Source organism: Channa argus, chromosome 14 (assembly GCF_033026475.1).
Source record: "Channa argus isolate prfri chromosome 14, Channa argus male v1.0, whole genome shotgun sequence".
Taxonomy (NCBI): domain Eukaryota; kingdom Metazoa; phylum Chordata; class Actinopteri; order Anabantiformes; family Channidae; genus Channa; species Channa argus.
The window spans coordinates 11,381,703-11,397,018 of record NC_090210.1 but is presented as its reverse complement, the minus strand read 5'-3'; the positions used below and the strand labels follow the sequence as shown (position 1 = coordinate 11,397,018).

At 39.5% G+C, this 15,316-nt stretch overlaps 1 protein-coding gene across 2 annotated transcripts; it reads left to right on the top strand.

Moving 5' to 3' along the window:
* Positions 1-126: 126 nt before the first annotated feature.
* ap1g2 (adaptor related protein complex 1 subunit gamma 2) lies at positions 127-15,079 on the top strand. Of its 2 annotated transcripts, none has more exons than XM_067528832.1 (22): positions 127-272; positions 967-1,169; positions 1,700-1,824; positions 2,593-2,734; positions 3,184-3,280; positions 3,373-3,449; positions 3,541-3,636; positions 3,921-4,001; positions 4,686-4,784; positions 4,889-4,944; positions 5,694-5,807; positions 6,718-6,858; positions 7,250-7,304; positions 8,339-8,461; positions 9,552-9,641; positions 11,592-11,719; positions 11,929-12,033; positions 12,213-12,360; positions 12,608-12,758; positions 12,843-12,994; positions 13,497-13,595; positions 13,706-15,079. In XM_067528832.1, exons 2-22 carry the CDS (start codon positions 969-971, stop codon positions 13,811-13,813), a joined length of 2,388 nt encoding a protein of 795 aa, XP_067384933.1. In that variant the 5' UTR covers positions 127-272; positions 967-968; the 3' UTR covers positions 13,814-15,079. The 2 variants fall into 2 exon arrangements, with proteins under 2 accessions (XP_067384933.1, XP_067384934.1); XM_067528833.1 differs by having other exon boundaries at positions 128-272; positions 982-1,169.
* Positions 15,080-15,316: the final 237 nt, after the last annotated feature.

The following is a 15,316-nucleotide window of genomic DNA, read 5'->3' as shown; positions in this document are numbered from 1 at the left end:
ATTGTGTGGAATGATCTTCTGGTACATTTTGCCTCGTTTGAACAGCAATTTATAAGCATATACCAAATTGGTTATATATGAAAACCGATTTTATTTTGACATTTCTAACAGGAAGTTGTGCGGCTATGTTAGTGTAGCAGACAGTGAATGGATTACAGGACAGTGTTGGTGTCTCTACCGACTGACTGCTGCTGAGGAGGAGGAAGGGAATGGGGTGTAGGTAGAACCGGTTTACATTTGAAAGACTGGCGACTTCCCGTCCAGTGTAAAAGGTACGTTGATATTTTAGACCTTAAGCCATTTACATAAACAGACTCATGCTAACTCAGCTAGCTCTTTAGCTCGACATTCTCTAACACAGCCTGCCTGGCAGCATCAGCGAGCTTAACGTAACTCGGTTACTTGGCCGCTCAACCGGCTCGTTTTTACTGACCTGCATCAAACGACGAGTGTTCTGCTGACTTCTTACTTAACTCACTCACCGAAATCAATTTTTACCACGTCGGAACAATATGGATGCAAATGAGTGGCTGTAACTTTATATTTAGGCAGCACTACGAGTAAATATGGCTGAACAGTTTTTCACCAGAGTAAACAGATACTACCTAACGTTAGTACCGTGTGTGATATAGTTAGGTGAAGTTGCGTGAATTGCTTTTTTTTTTTTAAATACACACTTTAACTGTGTGGTTATTAGTGATAACAGAGCTCTAGTATTTATAATGTAGTAACACTGTACCGTCCTTTTTGTGAGGTCATACTCACCTGGCTTTTTACAAATAGGAAGTGAAACTGCAGTAGTGCAATGCAGTACAATATAGTAGTTTCTTGTCTGTTAAGATTCAGTTGTTCACTTCCTTGACACTATATCACACACACATACTTTACACCAACACACACATCCCACTTTACACCCATTCAATCACCCCCCCCCCCCCCCCCCTCCACACACACACACACACACAGCCATGTCTCCATCAGTACCCCTACAGGAGATGATCCGGGCCATCAGATCCGCCAGGACGCAGTGTGAGGAGCGGGGTGTCATCCAGAGGGAGTGTGCAGCTATCAGGGCACAGTTCAGACAAGCTGACAATGGCGGGCGTTCACACAACCTGGCCAAGCTGCTTTACGTCCACATGTTGGGCTACCCTGCTCACTTTGGTCAGGTGAGGGGATTGGAATAATGCTTGTCATGGGTTTGCTCGGAGTGCAGTTAACAGAGTGAAAAACTATCAGGGCAGCTGGGGTCTATGTGTTCTTGTGCAACATGCGTATAGGCTCAGTCCCAATCTCCATTCATGATATGCAAACACTTATTCCTCATTAATATAATCTCTGTGCTAAGAAAAAAAATATGTAAGTGCATTGCAGAGCTTGCAATGCATAGACAAAAGAGCCACCTTATTGTGGAATGGCATGCTAAATGTAATAAGCTATAACAATATTCACCACCCACTTTATCAGAAAGTCTTCTTGAGACTTTAGAATGATGCTTCATGTCAGAGCTTGTGAATCTTTAAAAGTGGACACTACAACTGGGCCAATTAATTGCTCCAAATTCCAGGGCTGCTGCTGTGGAAGCTGAGTCTGTCCTCCACTTGGAGCAGGCCATGAGCGGAGAATGTCCTCAGGGGCATCAGTACTGTTAGTGTTTCCAGTAGCTTTACATAAAAGGAGCCTTTGCTTTTCCAATTAGATGGAGTGTGTTCGGATGATAGCCAGCCCTCGCTACAGTGAGAAGCGTGTGGGATACCTGGGAGCTATGATGCTGCTGGATGAGAAGCAGGATGCAAGCCTGCTCATCACTAACTCCATCAAAAAGTAAGGACAGCCTGAACTCAAACATCAAAAATCTCGTTCAACAAGAGTTAATTTTACCAATTAAAATGTTCAGTAACAATTTGTTTTGACACCCACATTTGGCATTTATGTGCAGTTAAAAGTGGACACTACTGATTTCACACAGTGAAGTGTGCTCACAGGTGTTGGGGAGTAATAGTGTATGTATGTAGTCTGTGTGTAGGCTGTATGAAGTCTGCTATATATGCAAAAAAAAAAAAGAAAGAAAGAAAGGATTTACTTCACCTTATTAACCTGCTCTACATTTTTTCTCCAGGGCAGTTACTTAAGCCTTTAATAGCAGCTCTTTTTCACAGTGGTCAGTCATGTTAGACAGCAGTAATGATGCGTGTACAGGAAAGAGCGTGAACGATGATAGTAGGAATAGTGTTGTTAAGATAAAGCTAGACTCGCTTAAGAACAGAATGGTTAAATGAATATGGTTATTTAAGGGATTTGTTTTGTGTTTGTCGCTTGTATATGCAAGGCCAACATGAGAGAGTAATTTATATAATCCTCTGTGCAACGCTGCATAATCTTAACATTTATTGCTTATTTGCATTAAATAATACAGAATAAGAAAATGTTGAAAGTGTGATATTGCCCGAAAAAAAGGTCATTCTTTTTTTTCTATATCATTCAGCCCTAATAAATTCTAATATGATTTACATAAACTACTGAAAATTTTAAGCTGATACACACAAACCCACACTGCCATCTTTGTGTTTTCGTCTGTGTGTGTTTTTTCAGTGACCTGTCTCACAGTAGCCAGTATGTGCAGTCTCTGGCTCTGTGTACACTGGCCTGTATGGGTTCAGCTGAGATGTGCAGAGATCTGGCACCAGAGATTGACAGGCTGCTCCGAGCCTCCAACTCCTACATCAGGAAGAAGGTGGGGTACCACTACCATACTGTTTCTTATTTACTCAGCAGCACTTTACAACATTTGTATTACATGTATAACTACTTTGTAACTACTGTAATTACTTTTGAATATGTAAGTAAAAATATTCACATTTTTTCTTAAAAAAACAACAAAAATATAAAATGTTGCTCACTTTAAAGCTATTCTGACATACTATGTCATATTCTTTAGCAGAATGCTAGGGATTGTATGTTTTCCATGTATGGGAAACATATTGTAGTTATGGTTTGTGGAGTCATACAGTTAAATTTCACCGCCTTAATATGAGGCTGTGTTACATATTGGCCTATTAAGTAAAACTTCTGTTTTGTATGGATTCACATCCTTTGTTAGCAGTAAAAATCTAAGATATTGTCTAACAAGAGCTTGTTGTCATGATGTAATGGTGCTGATGCTTTTCTCTGCTGGTCTTCCAGGCTGCTCTCTGTGCTGTTCATATTGTAAGAAAAGTGCCCGATCTGTGGGAGCTCTTTGCCACTGCTGCTCGTCCACTCCTTGCAGAGAAGAACCACGGTTTGTAGATCTTAATGGCACGTATCTGTAACCTCGTCTGAAAAATAGCTTACAGTTTCCATGCATTCACGTTCCTCCCTTTGTATTTCTAGGTGTGTTACACAGTGCGGTGGTGCTCATCACTGAGTTGTGTGAGAGGAACGCAGAAACACTGGAGCGCTTTAGAAAGGTGCAACACACATATAAAGAAGCTTCACGCTCTGATGAGATCATTATTTCTGCATGAGTGTTCTTATATGTTTGTGCTGTGTGTGTCTCAGATAGTGCCAGATCTGGTTCAGATCATGAAAGCTCTTGTCATTTCTGGCTATTCTCCGGAGCATGATGTGGCAGGAGTCAGTGATCCCTTCCTACAGGTCAGCCTGTTTCACTGACATCTGTTTGCTTTAATTTGTGTTTTTTATTTATTTGTCAGACAAATTGTATTTAATTTCAGTATAGACCCACACAATGATAAAATCAGATTGAGCTGTATTTGAGTTATTATAATTTATTTTAATCCATGGATTCCTAAATGAGTACAGTGCCTTTCTCTTTATTTAACTAACATACACAGATGTATTCCCTCTGTTTTTGCTGACTTGGTGTGACAAAACATCTTGTAGTCCATTTGTGTACTCGGTTCTATTTCCATTACCAGGTACGCATCTTGAGGTTGCTTAGAATCCTTGGTCACAACAACGAAGCAGCCAGTGATGCCATGAATGACCTTCTTGCTCAGGTCCAGTGTTCTGTTTAACAACACTGTTTGTTTCTTATTAAAAATAAGTTTTCCAGTATCCATATAGTTTTCAGTTTCTTTTTATAAAGTAACTGTCAGCGTCACACCATTTTCCATTTAGCCATGGTGCTTTTTTTTTTTTTTTTTATTTATTTTTTTTAAGTAAAAGATATCCCTTTTGTCTGGATGAGACTTGGGCAGAGGCACACCAAGCCGAAAATGGACAGCTGAGTTGGCTCCATCGCTTTCTTCTGGGTCCAAAAAAAGCGGTACCAGAACACACTTTAAAGACTAAAATCAACAGTAAACTAGCAGCTATGTTCTGCACCTGAAAGGAATGGTATGCCAGCAAGTTTTTTATGCAGTGATTTGCTAAGCTGAACAACCAGTCAGAGTTGTCTCTCTTACAAATGGGACCACAGCCATACAGCATCAAAAGCAGCTGACCAGGGTCTGATTAGTTCTAAAGATGCAGACACACCACCAAAACTAGCCACACAGATGCTCACCGACGGCCCAATGTTGGCCAAACAGCGGCTTGGTGTGTCATGGCCCTTTCTTCAAACTGGGTGTTAAAACAGCAACTGTAAAGGCTTGAATACTTTCTGTCAGTTAATGGCAAAGTAAATGAAAAAAATATTTTTTATTCAAGCATAGCACAGATCTTTGTTATTCATCCTACAGGTAGCAACCAACACTGACAGCACTAAGACTGTGGGCAATGCTGTGCTATATGAGACTGTTCTAACTGTACTAGACATCAAGTCAGAGAGCGGCCTTAGGGTATGAAGCCAGCAGTATTTCTCTCTTTGTTTACCACATTTATACATAGGTAATGTTGGCATTGGTGACTAATGAACACAGGCTGTATTTCACTTCTGCTTTAGGTTCTGGCTGTGAACATCCTGGGAAGATTTCTTCTGAACAACGACAGGAATATTCGGTCAGACCAGTTTTCCTTTTCTTAATGTTCTTCCTCCAGACATTCCTTCTTTTCTTTCTACTTCAATTTTCTTCTTCATCCTTCGCTTTTCATTTCCTATCTCTCCGGGTCATTTAAATTTTTCCATTGCACAAGGCCAACAGCAAACTCACAGTGGCCAGCAAAACTAACGTCCTAATATGCTGTTATCAGTCTGAGCTCACTAATCATGTTTCCTGGAGCCAGTTTTCTAGGGCCACACTAGAAGGTCATTGTCTGTCTCTTTATGCTGATCTCTTCATTTTGGCGAGTGTCATTTTTCTTCGTACACTGTGGAGGTTCCTTGGGGTTTTCTTATGTTACTATTTTTGAAGTTTGTGTCTGTAGGCACCCTGTGGCCTAGCAGGCCTGTCTGGTTGTTACATGCATGGTCCCTGAGTCTCTTTGTGTCTCCTTATCCCAATAGTAGAGCTGGGATTTTTTCTGTAATACTTGTCTGACCTGGCTCTTCTTTGCTAACATACAAATTCATGAGACATTTCAAGTGAAAAGATAAATTATTTATCTGACCAAGCTAAGAGAGTTAAATTTGTACATTGTTGATTATTTGTCATTGCTAGAAACATTTACATAAAGGGCTAACTAGTTAAATAGGTTTGACTGTATTACACAATTAGTCTAACTGACCTTGTTGTTGAACTCAGTGAATTCAGCTCACACACTCATAATATAATTGGCTTATCTTTAATTTCCGCTGTATGTGTATTCAGGTATATTGCTATGACCTCTCTTCAAAAGATTGTTGGGACAGACCACAATGCAGTGCAGCGCCACAGGGGAACTATTGTGGACTGCTTGAAGGACCAGGATGCTTCTGTCAAGCGGTAACTTTCACTCTGTTTATCAGGCACAACTGTCACGTTACAGATGCTCAGTAAATCTGTCATTGAGGTCATGCTTTTTCTTTGTCAGCCCCAGTGTTTATTGTGAGAGGTTCTTTTCCTTAAAATTTTTGCCTCCATACTGAAGGCAAATTCCTTGAATGAAGAGTATTCTTTAAGTTTGCTTATTCTTTTATTGTATCTGCAATTTTCTGTCCACACCAAAAAATAAATAAATTATAAAAGTAATAATAAGATCATAATAGTTACTGCAATATTAAGTAAAAGTATTTGAAGTAATAGGTTGGAGGGGTTAGCATTGCAGGTATAAATGAAGTGGAAGAGCAACTTAACACCCCGAGACTTTTTGCTGACTTCCAGTGCTTTAACTTTTCACTAGGCTGCAGTGGCATCACTTCACACATTTAGCTGAAACAGGCATAAGAGGAGACACTCATTTTCAGTCTGATACAAAGTTCCACTTAAAAGTGATTTTAGACATTTAGGCCCTTGCCGGCAGCACAGCTGCCATTATTTTTACATTTAAAACAATTGAAAGATTTATTAAGTACACTACAAATACGGTTGGCAATGTCACCAATCAACAGACAGGCCACACAGAAAGACCTCCTCTAACATGCTACCCCTAGTTCGATTTCATGCCTTTTCAGCATTAAATTTTCTTTTCATGTGCACAGACGGACTGGATATTAGTGTTTTTATATATTATATAAATATTCATATTATAAGACACAATCACCTATCTGGTTGTACTGTAACTATAGTATAGTATACCAACCTACTACTCAGAAAATTCTCCCCACATGGCCAAAAAATGCAACCGAGTCTAGTCGGAGTTAACTGTAGTTGAATTAAGATTTGAAATTTTAACCTTTTCTGGCCATCCCTTCAGGCGTGCATTGGACCTCTCGCTAGCTCTGGTGTCTGCCACCAACATCCGCTCTATGATGAAGGAACTGCTCATTTTTCTCTCTTCCTGCCCCCCTGAGCTCAAAGCTCAAGCTGCCAGTGGCATATTCAATGCTGCAGACAGGTGAGTGAAACACTGCAGATGAGCAAAAGTACATATGAGATATAAGGATGTATTACATACAGATACAGGATCTGTGCATGCTGCACACACAATAATTTGCATGTACTCATTAACTCATTTAATGCAACCAGTTGTACCAAGTTTGGATTGTAACAAGAAAAGTCCCCGTGTGGCTACATGTGTCTTTCTCCACTCTGAATCACATCTCTATGTCACTGGCCCTATTATGATTAATAGCACTTTCCTTTTTCAACAGTATGTCATTCTACTACTAGAAACACTTCTCTGTTTGTACGTGTTTGCAAGTAGTGATAGGGTGCAATTGTATTTGTTTTCCAGACTCACCCTCAAGTGCCACTGAGTTAGCTTTGTGTGTCTCTGTTTCTGTCAGGTATGCGCCGTCCCAGCGCTGGCACATTGACACTATCCTGCATGTCCTCACCACGGTAAATACTGACCCTGCTGCCACTGACATGGGTTTTACGCTTACAGCGCTTTTAAAGTTGTCTATTGCTATTATTAATTTGCTGTGTTAGTGTGGATACCAGAGGTTTGGGGGCGACTGTAGCTCAGTTGGTAAGGCAGTTTTCCACGGACCGCAGGGTCAGTGGTTCAATCCCCAGTCCCAGCTATATGCCAAAGTGTCTCTGGGCAAGACACTGAACCCCTAACAGCCCATTCCCCTCCCCAGCTGTGCAGTGCCGGTCCAAGCCCGGTAGAAATTGGGGAGGGTTGAGTCAGGAAGGGCATCCGGCGTAAAACCTGTGCCAAATCAACATGCGGACAATGATCCACTGTGGTGACCCTGAACTCATGGGATAAGCTGAAAGAACAACCAAAAAAAAAGTGTGGATTTCTTTCCTCACATGCGCATGGGTAGCGCATGTTCTATTATTTATCAACAGTAAATATAAAATTGGACACTGTACTGTGAAGAATTTGTACTTCTTTCATATAAAGGTTTGTCCATGCAGGCTAAATCTGTACATTTTATTTTGTCCTCAAGTTTCTTCAGCTCCCATATTGTTCTGTCATCAGTTGTTGTTTTTTATCTTGGCTGAGCCATTACATTTGTGGTTTCTTTATTTTCCAGGACAGTGCACATTTTTGTATTGGCTATGTCCTCTAATTGTTTTTCCATCTTTTCCAAGATTCAGCCTAAGACTAAAACCAAGAATTGTTTTTTTTTTTTTTTTTGGTACAGTTAATCTTACAAGACACACCTTGGTAACAAGAAACACCTGTCAGTCACGTGTTCATCTTTTGAACAAAATGTTTTCAGTGTACAGCAAATTCATGACTTTTTTCTTCCAAAAATTTTAGAGGGGACTATAAGTAAACTGTGATTTAAACATCCCCCACATGAGGAAATTGTGTCTCCGTGAAAATGTAGGGCGACCCTTGGGCCAGCTGTCTTGCTAATGGATTTTAGAGTGTGTGTGTGCATACTTTGGTGTAACTCGGATTTCCACTCTGTCAGGCAGCGGGCGACGTAAGAGATGAAACTGTCCCCAACCTGATTCAGCTCATCACCAATGCTTCAGAGCTGCACTGTTACACTGTCCACAAGCTCTACAGGGCTCTGCTCGCTGACATCTCTCAGGTGTGTGTATCTGGGTGTTTCCTGTTTATAAAAGAGCAGTCAGTCGGAAGATTTTTGCAGATGTTCTTCTTGAGCAATCTAATCTTTTAGCGAACCTAAACACTAAAATTATCCAACTGTCATGTGTTGTCTGATGTTAATTCTTTACCATACAATAATTAAAATGTAACTAGATTAATTTTAATTCTTTTATTAACAGAAAAATAATAATTTTACTTTATTTACTTCTCTAATCTAAGACATCACAGAAAATTGCTATTTAAAAACATGATATGTACAGTTGGTGTTGGGACAAAACCTTTTAATTACAGGCTTTGACAAAGGCCACAAATCCAACAGAAAAGACTCTAGTCAGCTAGTCCAGGGCTTGCATCAAGTGCATATGCACACGTTTTCTCTCACACATGCATACATCCATACAGAGCACAGCAGCCCCAAATACTCATGATGATGCTCACGCAGAGAGTATCAGAGGAAACATGATACAAAAACACATTCCCATTATCCCGTTTTTTTTTTTTAAATCACTTCACATAGTGGACAGGACTTACTGCAGTGAAGCACTCTTAAGATGTTTTCAGATAATCTAAAGGCAGCATGATTCTTAAAGGGGTGAAGAGTCTAAAGCTTTAATATAGTATTAGAATTATTTTGTAAGTATTGTATGTATCTGAAAAATGTAATAGATTACTGATTTAATAGCACATTAAAACTCCAAACTACTCTACTGCTCTAAACTAAAACATTAAACTATAAGCTGTTCCGATGTTTTTTGTCTACAAGAAAAGTCCATTAAGTCCTGGTTTGGTTCTGTATCAATGAGAATTAGCTAGGCTCTCACTTAGAAATTGGCTGATGCAACTAGTTTTATTTTTGGAACCAAGTCCAATGAACAGCCATGTACTTATCTACAGTGTGAAGCACTTTCTTCCACCACATTTACCTACTGTGAATTCAGGGAAAAGTGGCTCAGATGCATCAAACTACTATGTTGGCTAATTTACCAATCTACTAATAATTTGAACATTTCTTTTTTCATGATTGTATTTAATTGTGACACAGTTATGTGAATGCCATGTGCTCTGTACAGCAATCCCTGGTGCAGGTGGCCTGCTGGTGTGTCGGAGAGTATGGAGACCTTCTGGTGAGAGGAGAGTGTCGTGAGATCGAGCCTGTGGAGGTACGCAAAGCATAACATGCTCTAAAATATTGATATATGCTGTAATTGTGCCTATTGCTATGTCATGGTAGCTGTCTTAATGTGTGTGTGTGTGTGTGTGTGTGTGTGTGTGTGTGTGTGTGTGTGTGTGTGTGTGTGTGTGTGTGTGTGTGTGTGTGTGTGTGTGTGTGGCTTCTCCCTAAAGAGAATTTCCTGGCACAAAGAAAGTGCTATGTTTTGCATTTTCATCCACAACATATTGGACAGTTTGAAAGGCTTACAGGGTCTGGTAATTAGCATTAGAAACCGTATTCATCATGGTAGGGAAACAAAGAGGTTTATAGACATGGACAAACTTGTTGATACCCTTTCACAAAAAAAAACAACAACTTTTTCTTTGAAATAACTTAAAACTGACAAACTTGCTTTAGATATTTTAAGTTAAAAGGAATATTTAAACTAATAAAACAAAAAATGGCACGGGCAACACTATGACACCTGTAACAACTGTAGAGGTACAGTAATTACTGCAAAGAGGTAGCTCTTACTGAGACCTTTGCACCTGCCAACAGGTTGTTTGGCCCACTCTTCTTTAGCAACCTGTCTCAGCTGACTCAGGGTGTCTTAGCCAGACTACTACTAGATGATTGATGGGACTCAGTTCAGGACTAAAATATGCATCTTACTTTTTATATTTTTATTTCAACATTTAGTCCTGCTATTAAAAGAAAGATGACAGGATGAGTCATTCCTTCTACCCATTGTGAATCAAAAAGCAGTTGTCTGTGTGATCAGACATTGATGTACCTTGATGCTGAAGTTCCTCTTGTATCTGTTTATGTGTTTACCTTCACTCTTTGTCGTTCTGTTTAATTTGGGATCGAGTTTCCTCTTGCAGTCCTGTCCAAGAAGACTACAGTCCTACAAACTTCACTGAAGCATTATGGTGCTTTACCAGACAGTAGAGTGACTACTTTTCTCCAATTAAATAGGGTGTACGTGATGCTAATTACAAGAGACAGTTCAAAAATATCACTTTGATCCAATTATGTATAAAATTCTCTAGGGGAACCATTAAATCTATCTAGACCATTTTAGAATATCTTTGTAGACTAAGCAATAGATTACATCTTTTCAAACTGACCCTACTGACCAATCAGAGAAAAGTAACAGTTTCTGCTTAATGAGTAAGTTTTGTAACATTATTATTTATTGTAATTTGATAACTGACTTACCTGAAGAGCTTTGTAGTGTGTATTTGGATGTAAAGAGCAAAGCTGTTTCAGAACAAGGAGAAGGAGGACTGGGCAGAGAGAATGAGTCTCATTTTAGTGGAAGCTTAAGTTGCACACTTTAAATATAATACATTTAAACTGACCACATCTTCTGCATCTAAATTGGTACTTTCTCAAATACAAACAATAAGTGTAAAAGTGGCATAATGGCAAGATGAAAATTAGAAGAACTTTTAGATTCTCAGCTATAACTATGTTTAACCAGTCAGCTTACACGTACATTACGTGTTCCTTATAAGCTGAGAAAGTAGCCATAGTAGGAATAATCAATAACAGAAAGGTAACTTTATTGTTCGTAATTTCTGCCATCTGGAAACATGAAAAAGGGGGAACTCCTGCTGATAGTTGTAGTGACTACAAAAAAGTTCGTCTGGGTCATAAGTGCCTAGTGAGCTGTAAGGGCATCAACAAATGTGTCCATGCTGTACAGAAAGAAAATACAAGAAAGAAGCAAAAGAAGTGTTTGATTAGTATGTGGGGAACACAAACATAAACTTGATTCCTTCTCAGCCCCTTTAATCAGTAGTCCAAAACACGTCATCTTGCTGGTCTACTTTCTTTTCTGCTAATCAATCCCTGTAGCCAAACAGATCAGTGACAGGTCACTGTTAAAGGTTTTAGCATTACAAAAATGTTATGACAGCATTCAGATTATTTTGCAACGTGTCTTATTCAGGTCACTGAGGACGATGTCCTGGATGCCTTAGAGACAGTTCTACAATCCCACATGTCGTCCCCAGCAACCAGAGGTTTTGCACTCACTGCCACCATGAAACTGAGCACGCGCATCACTGATAATGTGGAGTAAGAAACACTGCTGTGACTCACATAGCAAACAGTGACAGGATCCAGCTATAGCGTGGTAACAAGCATGTTTAAGTTTAGGACTGACAGTTTCAGTGATCCAACATCCGATTACAAAAAGTTGTTTAGGAAATACTACTGATGGAGTTTATTTCTAAATAAAGAAAAAAATTAACACCTTTTTTTTTTAATCTCCCCACTTCCACCAGTCGAATAAGAAAAATTGTCAGCATCTACGGCAGCTGTATAGATGTGGAGCTCCAGCAGAGGGCAGTTGAATACAATGCTCTTTTCAAAAAATATGACCACATGAGGTATGTGAGGCAAAAGTCAGCTCTTTTTTTACGTCCTTATGTGTAAAGTTTGGCTGTTTTATCCCTGAAAATTGTTAATCTTTCACCACTCATGGTTTCAGCCATTGAGGAATTTTTAACAGCCATAAAAAAAATCTCTTTCCCGGCCAAAAATACTAAGATTGTCTCTCCCACTACAGGGCAGCAGTGCTGGAGAGGATGCCTGTGATTGAAAAGAACGCCTCGGGTCATGCCTATGGAGATACAGCAGGGGAAACTGTCAAGGAGATTCAACCGGTCAAAGTTAAGCAGGGGGAGCCACTGCTGCCACAGCTACCTGCTAACCAGGTAAATAATGAAGATTAGAGATTAATTCATATTACATGATGTTTTACAACCTTTTTCACTGTATGTGTCCTTTTTGTTAGTCATTTGTTAAGAAATTTTCAGGTCAGATCTGTTTTATCTGTATATCATCCTCCTGTATTTTCTTCGTCCTTTTCCATAGAACAGGATTTGGTTAGCTGGTTGCACATTTGCATAAAAAGGCACATCTGCATGTGCTTTTTCATTCCATGTGTATGCTAATCCTCAGGTGTGTGACCTCTTGGACCTATTGGGTGGCTCTGAAAACCCTCTGCAGCCAAGCCAGCACAGCACACCACACTTGCCCATCAACACAGCCAGCACTGCAGGTGGAGACCTCCTAGATCTGCTGGGTGGACTTGAGCCAATCAGGCCATCAGGTAGTCTTTTTAAATGTTTCCTACCTTCCTGTTCAGTATTGATATTATGGTAATGCAGAATTGTATATTATCTGTATTTCACAGCTACCACAATGACAGTGTATGAGAAAAACGGTGTAACTTTGACAATAAGTTGTGAGAGACAGTCAGACTCGGGCCTGACGGTCACACTCACAGCCTCCAACTCCACTGACTCAGACATCAGCAGCTTCACCTTGCAGGCTGCTGTACCCAAGGTTCGTCTCACTAACAATAGTAAACACCTGCAGTTGCCACACCAATATGTTGAATTAACTGTTGTCAGGGCCATGTCATATACTTAGCCAGGTATCTATGTAAAGCATAATAAAGGGATTTGGACATTTAATTTCAAGTTCCACACATCGTGAAACTGGAGATCATGTATGTAATTTGTCTTTTACTGCTATACGTTAATGTGCAGTTAGTTTCTGTTAAAGATGTAAAATAGTCAGCATGTCCGAATGTTTGACACTGAAGTGTATGACTTAAGGAACAGAATTTATAGACAGTTGAAGTCCGCACATAACCAGTCTCAAAGAGTTTTGGGGTGTTTTCTAAAATTGAGAGCTAGTACTGTGACTGGATTGTGATTCACGGTCCTGTTGGTGGGTGGGTGTCATGTTCTCAGTTGTAAGCATCAGTGCAGAAACTGAAACAGAATAACATGAAGGTGTTTGGTGCTTTAAACTTCAAAGGTTCTGTTTGATCTCCCATCAGAGTGTCCAGTTGCACATGAAGGCTCCCAGCGGGGACTACCTTCCTGCAGAAGCCACAGCTAAGTTGACCCAGGTGGTGGTCCTCAACAACCCAAACAAGGTGGGTCTGCAAAATCAGTGGCTATACTTTTTGCCAAATGTCTTAGATCAAAGAAAGCTAATCTAAATGTAGCTTTAGCTAATATAATCCCCTTACCCTCCCACCCCCAGGTGAACCTGAAGATGAGGATCCGCATATCATACACCAGGCTAGGATCAGCCTTTCAGGATACAGTTCAGATTGACTCCTTCCCAGGAGTCACTGCTGCCGTACACTGACAGTTGGTCAGTGTAACTGGATAATACTATGTGGATGAGTCAGCAGGCATCGTCCTCCATGACAGAGGGAGTTTTCCGCTGTAAAAAATCATGGTGTTTTTATAGTTGAGGAATACAGGAAATCACATAGCTAAATAGTTTTCTCCTCAGCTGGAACTAAAGTTTAAATGTGATAAATGACAAAGGCTTTAACATGGACTTTATAACACATAAATACTAAAGTAGTCTTTTTTTCTATGGTTTTTGTCCATGCAAATGTTTGGGAACTATATCCAGGTTTTGTTTTTACAAGCTACAACAGCTGATTGTATTTAACCTGTTTCACTGCATTATTCTATACTTTTCCCATGACAACTTGATCAGCTGTCCACACACAACACTCCATGCAAACATTCGGTTTTCTTACCATTTTGTTAAATCAGCTAAACTAATGAGTCACTACTGTTAATATGAAACTATTGTATCCACTACACTTGATTTGATGGGGAAACACATTGACATGAATTTAAGGTGTAAAGGTGGAAGATTCGGACGTTTCGGAGTACCAACTTCCTGATCATTTCTGTGCCCTGTGCCTTTCATCCCCTCAAGGACTGAAGTTTTCTCATGTAATAAAAATGTAATGTGTTGTAATATAAATGTTTTTATTATTCCCTTACAGGCAACACTTCCTTTTCCTGACCTTGTCTATTGTTTACAGAGGCTTCTTCAAAAAAATTTTTTTCTAGAAACTATGAGCAATGTGTGATTTTTGAAGAATAGCACCAAATTACATGTATTAAAGTGTGGTTGCCACCAAATTGGTTTAGATTTAACTTCCTTGCAGTTAAATCTTTATTAAAGCGCAGCCGCTTTCACTGCCAATGCAGTAAAAATGCTTAAAATGGTGATAAAAGAAAAGTGTGCATGATGTTGTCTACAAAATTGATATTTTAGAAATAAAGTGTATAAGCACAATTAGGGATGGGATTTTTTTTTTAATTTCTCTAAAAATTTCTTGTAGGTCAAAAAGAACTTTAAAACAACCATAAGATAAAGCATTTTGACAACTTATCACATAATCTCAGCTGTCCTGTAAAATCACACTAAATTGCATTTTTCTGATTAATTGTTGGGTTAAAAATAGGTTTCGAAAGAGAGTCATTTATTGTATTAATTTACATTTTGAACATGACCTGCTCACTGAAAGGTTCACTTTGAAAAATGTTGATATTTTTCTGGCCCCTCTTCATCTGCCGATTGCAATAAAATTGTCACTTTTCATTACCTCATACAGTCCGTGTTAAATTGTTTATCAGCCCACTAAGCAGCGGAAGTATACTTAGAGATGAAGCTAAAAATTCCAGTTGAATCTTCTTCCCTTCTTTCCAGCTGTTCCCTTTCAGGGGTCGCCACAGCGAATCATGTGCCTCCATCTAACCCTGTCCTCTGCATCCTCGCACACCAACTAACTTCATGTCCTCCCTCACTACATCCATAAATCTCCTCTTTGGTCTTCCACTA